This window comes from Trichoderma harzianum (genome assembly GCF_003025095.1).
Source record: "Trichoderma harzianum CBS 226.95 unplaced genomic scaffold M431scaffold_18, whole genome shotgun sequence".
Lineage (NCBI taxonomy): Eukaryota > Fungi > Ascomycota > Sordariomycetes > Hypocreales > Hypocreaceae > Trichoderma > Trichoderma harzianum.
Genome location: NW_020209266.1, coordinates 385,291 through 393,589, shown reverse-complemented (window position 1 = coordinate 393,589; position 8,299 = coordinate 385,291). Strand labels below are relative to the sequence as shown.

Below are 8,299 nucleotides of genomic sequence, written 5' to 3'. Positions count from 1 at the left end.
TCCCAGCAGACGAGGCTGAAGATAACGCTGAAGATAACGCTGATGTCCCAGCAGACGAGGCTGAATATGACGCTGAAGATAACGCCGATATCCCAGCAGACGAGACTGAAGATGACGCTGAAGACAATATCTCGGCAGACAATGCCGAAGACGATGCTAAAGGTAACGCCGAAGACAATGCTAAAAATTATACTAAAGATGATGCTGAAGCTAATGTCTTAGTAGATAATGTCGAAGATAACCCCGAAGATAACGCCGAAGACGATGCTAAAAACAATACTGGAGACGATGCTGAAGACAACGTCCCAGTAGACAATACCGAAGACAACGCCAAAGACGATGCTGGAGACAACACCGAAGATGATGTCTCAGTAGCTATTGCCAATAATACCTCAGGAGTTACTATTGGCAATATCCCAGCGAGTAACCTAGCCATCATCGCTGAAGGCCATATCCCAGATATTCAAGATGCCAATGCTAATGCCAAAGATGGTCCGTCGGACGGTGACCACGTTGCCAGCGGCAGAGTTTCTCGTACGTCCTACGCATAACAGTTCATAATGCTAACCATGATAAAGACTAAAGGCTAATGGAATGTTGACTAGAACGGCGTGCCATCGCTCTCGAGTTCTCTGAAGACGCTATGTGTCCCAATACACCGGTAACCTCGACAACCACTTCAGAGTCTCTTATCAATGACCTTAATCAAGCGCTCGCCGAGAAGAATAGGCTCCAGAAGAGATCTGAGAGAAACGAGCCTTTTCAACCTCGTGGGCATGCAATTTATCTTGCAGACTCTTTATCTTTCTCAAAAGAAGCCAAGAAGCCAGAACTAGTTTTCCTCGAGAACGAAGTCCAGCCAATATACACCGACGATATCCCAGGCGCCCTAAAAGCTCTCTCTAGAGGTCCCATCCCAGCACTCCCTACCATCGAAGATGTCCCACAGGTCATTATCAACGATAGCCCAGCAGTTGCTACGCCAGCGGTTACCACAGCAGCCGGTCCCAAAAATCATGCCTTAAAAAAGTTACAACGACAAGGCATGGAATTCCACCAGATTACGCGCCTGGATTACGTCCAACCGCGCAAATATGGAATCCAAATTTTAACGGATGTCCACCTGGTGCTGGAAAATGATGTTGCCTCTAGAGAGCTTTCTTCCTTAGCCTTTAAGGAAATAATGGCTAAAAAAGAAATCTTGCATAAAGATATAGAGATTCTGCGGCAGAGAAATGACGATGCTCTCAGAGTTTCCCAGAAAAGCAAACAGATCTGTATACATAATGTACGTCACATTTGGATATACCTCTTTAACATGCTAATATTTTCATAGCAATCTGTAGCCAGGAATGCGCATATGGTAGAGGGGCGTATAGTAATGGAAGACGGGTACAATAACATGGAGGGAAATCTTGTCTGGCCTGGGAATTTGTCGATTTACCTTGTTGTTTCCTTGGCTTTGTTGTGTCTGTACTTGATGTGTCGTGCACCTCAGTAGCGAGAACTAAATACTATATTATATTAGGTTGTGTTGCTATAACGTATATTGTAAATCTCAGTGACTTACAGATAATAATGTTACTCTCACAAAGCTAGGGGTGTCAAAGTTTACACATTACATAACTGGCCTAACCGTGGTTACATTAAGGCTCTTTGGTAGAAAAGTCACGCTACGAAACAGGATCGTGAACAGGAAGCTATCCGGACTACAAATAGATCGGCTTCCCTCTGTAGTACAACATGCCAACTTCTGTAACAACTTTGCCATTTGACTTCTGCAATCTTGAAGCTTGATCTAAAATGTTTGCCGGAGAAAGCACCGCTGAGTCCCAATTTGATATTCCTACTCGAACTCTCAAGTTGCTCCTGGAGATCGAACTCTCTTCATCAGGAACTCAACGTCACAATTCACGCTAGCGATAAGATTGTTGCTGATATTATCTCCTTAAGACTGAATCCATCAAATGACATCTTTACCCAAATTTTCCTAGCCGCAAAAGAGATACTCGATCGTTTGCTTTTGAATCAGGAGCAGCAACTTGTCAATTACCAACACTCTACGAAATATATGGATATCCGCAAAGATCTCCCTTCATTTTACAGGAATCTCGAAATAAATATTACAATAACTAATAAGATAATTGTGGACCTACGCACTATGGTATATTGGTCACCATTATAAGAAATACCTTTCAAGAGTGCTTATATTTGTGTAGTTTAATCAAGAACAGCCTGCCATGTTGCCCCGGATTAAGACAATTTATGACGCATTCTTCGATCGCATTAGTCAGTTGGGCTGCAATATTAAACATGACTTGGCTATTATACTTTCGTCTATGACTGGGTGGTATAAGGGCCCTGCGCTACGGATAAATTATAAATAAGCTGCTTATATAGTAGGATACTATCTTCTGTAAAAACTTTACTCCAACCTTCACGCAAAATGTCCTACCACAATCCTGAACTCCTCTCCCAACTCATCATACATATCACCACTCTGAAAAGGGTAGTTAGAATACTCGAATCTCTACTCTGGAAAAAACAAGAAGTCTACAACGACTTCGGAAACAACTATCTCTTTAAGGATAAGATAGAATTCAAAAACCAATTTAAGGAACTATCTACTTTCTTACATAGCAAAAGAGATCTCGAAATCGCAATGCAAATGCTCAGAGATCAGCTTTCGATCCATCAAGAGTTAGTTAGCTTAATTAATAAGGGGCTGAATTTTACGAATGTAGGCGATTTTTACAATACATTGATTAAGGGAATTAAACGTAATAAGGAATATTCCTCCCGATTACACGATCATGAAATTTTTCTTTCAAAATATTTACACATCTCTTCTATAGCAGACGTAATAACGTTATCCGGTTCTAAGTTGGAGCAATAGAGTCAGAGGTATACATTCAGCCTTTAGTCAGATTAAGCGCTCCGTTTAATAGCGGACTTCTTTCTTTACACCATAGATATCCACAAAGGCAATCAACTATAAATAAGATACTTTTACCTAATTGTCTTTACTAAACAATCTCTAAACAATAACAATAATCCGTTAACATGTCTGCAGGAGAACATACTACTTTGTCCTTAGATATTATCTCCTCTCGAGCCAATGACGTTATTTCCGGTCTTGTGGTTATAGAGGATGTAATTCAATATTTACTTAATGCTAAAAAAGATATATATAATACAAATATCGAGGACCACTATAGCAATAAGGTTGACGACCAGCGCCGACAATTACAAGACGATCACGAATGTTTTTCTGGAATATTCGACTTTAACTCATCATTATCATATAATAATGTAACATTCCAACGCGCAATGGAAATGTTCGAAGATCAACTTTCGGTTCATAAACGTCTATTCGAACATCTAACAATTGACAATCTCGAAATCGATCTATTGGTAGACTAAATCCGGGAGAGTGAGAGTTATCTTATGGAATTACGTTCTGACGTATGTTATATTTAAAATTATCTTTTCTAGTGCACTGACTTTTTAAGTAGATTGCTGCTCTCAAATCTTTAGTTAGGGCCTGTGATGATGGCTATGCACTGGTCTGTTCAGAAAAGATTGGCGAAATAGAGTACTTGTTCGTGTTTGATCTGGTTAAGCGGGTATTTTATATACAGAAGATAGGGCTAATGTCAATGTGGAAATTATGTTACTAGTTCCTAGTTCATTCATGTGAATGGGAAGTTTTTGATATACCAATACTTTCATTTCAGTATTGCGTAAGGCCAACGCATTGGAATATAAATAGGCTGCTTTCTCCTTGACCTACTCGCTATAGTAACAACTTCTGCAACAACAACAACAACAACAACAACAACAACAACAACAACAACAACAACAACAACAACAACAACAATAACAACAACAACAACAACAACAACAACAACAACAACAACAACAACAACAACAACAACAACAACAACAACAACAACAACAACAACAACAACAGCAACAACAACAAGAGTTACCTATTTTTTAAAATGGACGCTATACCGATGGATATTGAATCCCTTAGGCAAAGCGTACTTCACCATTGTGGTAAGCATAAGCACAAAGTCACGCAAATTGTTTTAGACCGGCCCGATCGCCGCGAACATCCCGTGAAGTTCTTCATTATGCATTTTTTCGTCAGGTGGTGGTTTTTGGATCCGCCACATCACACCACGTTGATCACCGTTAGCTACGTAAGTGTTTTGCTCTCCAGTCTTAAGCAACCTTTTAGAAACCAACTAATCTAGTGTAGACCGTTAACTTGGGAGATTTCCTCCGAGATCTTAAAGGCGCCATGGAGGCGCGTCAGATACATTGTCCTGCTCCTAAGTATACGTACGGTACTATTACGACCAGGTTCTTATGGTTTCAACAATTGGCTTACAGAGGTGGCCAAATTGAATCAACTACAGGCCGATCAGACAATCACGGCTGCCAGCTTGATCAAGAAAGTAACTTAGAATACACAACTAGCTAGAATTCCATACTAAAGTTAGATCTACAGCTCAAATACAAGACTCATTTATTACCTAGCTATCAATCCCGGCCCTCCACCCAAAACTCCTCGTCAGCATGAGGATCTGGAGATTCTGCCTTCCAATCACAGTCAGATTCGTCCGTCAATTGATCACAGAGAAGACGTCCCTTCGTCGCCGAATCGAAGATGAACACGCAACCTATGATAATATGCTTCAGCAATTACTATCTCTATCGCATGACAAAGAAGATTTCGAAATTGCAAAGGGATTCTTCAAAGAAGAAATTTCTACCCATAAGCATTTAATTAACCTGCTTACACCTGACATTTGCGATAATTTCGACGAATTTGTTATGACGATGAAAAATGGAATTGACCGTAATAAGATATATTAAGGAGCATTATGCGATTATGTCAGTGCTATGGAACATGTAAGAAGAATTCGCAGGAGGGAACAAATGCCTTCTTGTATTGAAGATCTAATCAGGTTGTCCGATTCTAAATTGATACAGGTGTATAGCTAGTCTACTTTGGCTAGTGAGGATTAGATTGATGTAGCTTTGGACATTATGTAGCTAGTTCTATTAGTTTATTTATGCGGCTCGAAAGTTTTTGATTTGCTAATACTTGACTTTAGCATTCCGTGAGGCTGATATATTGAAATATAAATAGGCTGCTTGCTCCCCTATTGCACAACATATTTGTTTCACCCACTCGCTATAGCAAGCAATAGTATCAGGAAAATCTACCTTTATATTTATAAGCAGACGCGATGCGGTTTGATTGGCCACACATTCAACAAATATATTCCAAACTCATTGGGCATTTACTTGACCATTGTAAGGAACGCAACATTAAGCATATTTATTTTGACCGGCAGGATCGTCGCAATGATCCCGTGAACTTCTTCATTAAGCATTATGTCCTACGGCGGTGGTTTTATCCCCTGCCAGATCCTTACTTTACGATAGTTACCGTTCAATATGTAGGTTTTGTCTTGGGCCACTTTTTAGAACCCAACTGATTTGGTCTAGGCTGGAGGTATAAAGATAGAATTCAAGATGAAAACTACGCACCTGACAGATTTCTTCAGCGATTTGTATCTTAACATGAGAGACCAGAATTTCCCGTATACTATTCCTACGTACAAGTATAAGTACGCGAAATTTGCATAAGAAAGCTGGGAAAGTTAGGAAAGCCAGAATACAGGACTGGATGTTCACTTCATGTCACTCATTATGTCATACTTATGTAACCTTGGAGATTGTCAGTACTTTTAGAAATCTAGGTAGATCTCTTCAACATCCTTTAAGAGACACTTCTTTCGGTCCTGGTTGTAGCAGTAGCCCTAGAGGAGATTGCAGGAGCCGATAACCGCAGGCTTAGAGTCCCAGACATAGGTGGCTTGTCGGAGACTGCGGCATAAAACACTGGAACTAATAGAGCGTACATACAATATACTTCGCCACTAATAGCCAAACATCTTCCATCATAGAATGCTTTCCACTCACAATCTCTAAAGCATAATAACCATAGCTCTTCTTACAAACTTCAACCTCCACACTCTACCATACAAGATGATTACCTCCAGCTCCAAGCTTTACAGCTTCGGCCGCGGGGCCTATGATACCACCGGTCTCCCCAAACCTCCTCCCCCTCAGCCTCAATAATTGGGGGCTTCACAAAATTCGATAATGTTTTCCAACACAACGCATTTACACCTCTACTCAACCTCGGCTTCATTAAATGAGAATAAAAACCTCAACGGATTCCCCAATATCTTCCGGCATAACGCCCCTCTTCTTAACTTCAGGGGATTGCGACCTCTTTACGCTCGAGATCCAGTTGCAAGCGATGGAGCCTTATATGTAAATAGTATATTGTAGATAGTGTATAAACATTTCTATTTAGTCTACTGCTTTGTTTTATTATTCACCTAGGAAACGTATATCTATGTCTTCCTTTGTTACACCGAAACGTAGCGAACGCTTGATCTGAACTCGGCGGCTCCTACCGTCGTAGTGCCCAGATGAGGACTTACGTAACTGGCTTACAAACAAATAAACAAGTATATCTATGTCTTTTTATCTCCGGTCTTTTGGCTCCCCCACTAGCCGGATATCTTGACTATAAGTAGCAGGCTTCCCCTCGTCCTTAGATTTAGTAAAAATAATTGACAATATATAACTCTCTACCTAATATGAACTCTCACACACCTGCCCCATTTCCGGGGCGATTTGGAAGGTCTAACCAACTTGCACGGCCGCGGGATTCCTCCGCAGAGCGCGCGCCTTCTGATGAAAGTTATGATAAGATTCCCGACGAGGAACAAGAACACATCGATGAGGTCGTAAGTTTGCCACAATCTGTCCTAGACTGTGTCAGGTTTCTCACATTAGTAATGCCCTCATAGTTTGACTTAATGGATATGAAAAAGAAAGGGTGGCTGAATAGCTATGAATTTAAACACTCGCTCGCTGCGCTCGGCTTCGACATGTCTAAACCCGACTACTGCAGAAAACTAGAAGACTACGGCATAGTACCGCCCGACTGGCAAGACCCTCACAGCTGTCCAGTTAACCGCCTTCTCATCTACCACGACCAGTTCCAACTATGCGCCGTAAAGCTTATTGCCCAACGAGACCCGCGTGAGGAGGCTATTAAAGTGTTCAACATGTTCGACTACGACCAGGACGGCATCATCTCGGTCGAAGATATGAGGCATCTAGCTCAAGACATCAAGGAGGAACGCACAATGACGGATGAAGAGATCCAGACCATGATAGAGCATCTCGACCACGACGGCAAGGGCGGGGTGAATCTTGAAGAGTTTATACAGATGATGATGGAATCATAATAGTTTGACATTATATAAAATAAGAAAGATATATTTTATGAGTATACTGTATTATGACTGGAGTGCGGCGTAAAGATTCTATTGATACTCATTGGAAGTCATACGTAGGACACGTAGGTCGCGAATATAGAGTACTGCATGGTAGTCTCTTGTTGTGGAAGTCGACTTCCTAGGAAGTCGCGTGGGTGCTAAGGTGCGCCCACAGCGGGTTGACATTAGCATTTGTACATGTACAAGTAGTCTTCTCAGGCTGATATAGCCTCCTAGCCAAGCGCCAGCTAGATACTATGATCCGAATAGCTCTGCTTGCTTTTTTGTAACAAATTACAACCTATTCAATTTTACATAGGCAGCTTTCTCTCCTGTTGTATAAGCATAACAAGTGTGCTTCTGCTGCTTCGGGGACTGGAAGGCACTAACTTCCTAGGAAGTCGGATGTCCACGACTCTTCAATCCTTTTTATGGGGAGCACCACTTAATTTTGAAGGACCGGACTAGCTCACGCCACCTATGGAGACTCCATACTAAATTTAGATCTACGGCGCTTTCATTCACTTGTTGATTGGCTTAAATACGAGACAGATTAGATTGCAGTATTTGTCCTCATGTACATGCTCAAGATGCCACAAACGGCCACGCTCGTCGTTATGAGAAACCCATCAATCCCGGCCCTCCACCCAAAACTCCTCGTCAGCATGAGGATCTGGAGATTCTGCCTTCCAATCACAGTCAGATTCGTCCGTCAATTGATTACAGAGAAGACGTAGCCTCTTTCTCGGGAGAGCGTTAACAATATGTCCCTCTTCTAACTTAGATGCAGGCTCTTCCCTTTTCCTTGTGATGTTTAGTTGCTTGCAATCTTTTCCCTCGTCGCTGACGAGCATTGCTCCTGGGATTTCCCCTCCACCATGGGCCTCTCTTACGTGCGCCAACTAGAAATCTCGACCGCC

The 8,299-nt window shown here is 41.6% G+C and overlaps 2 protein-coding genes across 2 annotated transcripts in view; both read left to right on the top strand.

Moving 5' to 3' along the window:
* The window catches only part of M431DRAFT_486807 (hypothetical protein), a gene marked incomplete at both ends in the record, with an annotated part of 1,689 nt that extends 322 nt beyond the window's left edge, over nucleotides 1-1,367 (top strand). The window contains 3 exons of the mRNA XM_024916426.1: nucleotides 1-534; nucleotides 606-1,288; nucleotides 1,347-1,367. The exon at nucleotides 1-534 is cut by the window's left edge and continues 322 nt beyond it. Of these exons, the coding sequence (XP_024769178.1) occupies nucleotides 1-534; nucleotides 606-1,288; nucleotides 1,347-1,367 (1,238 nt within the window). The remainder of the gene's footprint in view (nucleotides 535-605; nucleotides 1,289-1,346) is intronic.
* Nucleotides 1,368-6,686: 5,319 nt separating this feature from the next.
* M431DRAFT_534883 (hypothetical protein) lies at nucleotides 6,687-7,373 on the top strand. The gene is made up of 2 exons (XM_024920935.1): nucleotides 6,687-6,842; nucleotides 6,906-7,373. Exons 1-2 carry the CDS (start codon nucleotides 6,693-6,695, stop codon nucleotides 7,347-7,349), a joined length of 594 nt encoding a protein of 197 aa, XP_024769177.1. The 5' UTR covers nucleotides 6,687-6,692; the 3' UTR covers nucleotides 7,350-7,373.
* The last annotated feature ends 926 nt before the right edge of the window (nucleotides 7,374-8,299 follow it).

Excerpts from the sequence above, each read along its gene's own strand:
- M431DRAFT_534883 (XM_024920935.1), top strand. The coding sequence starts at position 6,693 with ATGAACTCTCACACACCTGCCCCATTTCCGGGGCGATTTGGAAGGTCT. Across the intron at positions 6,843-6,905 it reads AAGAACACATCGATGAGGTC|TTTGACTTAATGGATATGAA; the intron begins GTAAGTTTGCCA and ends ATGCCCTCATAG.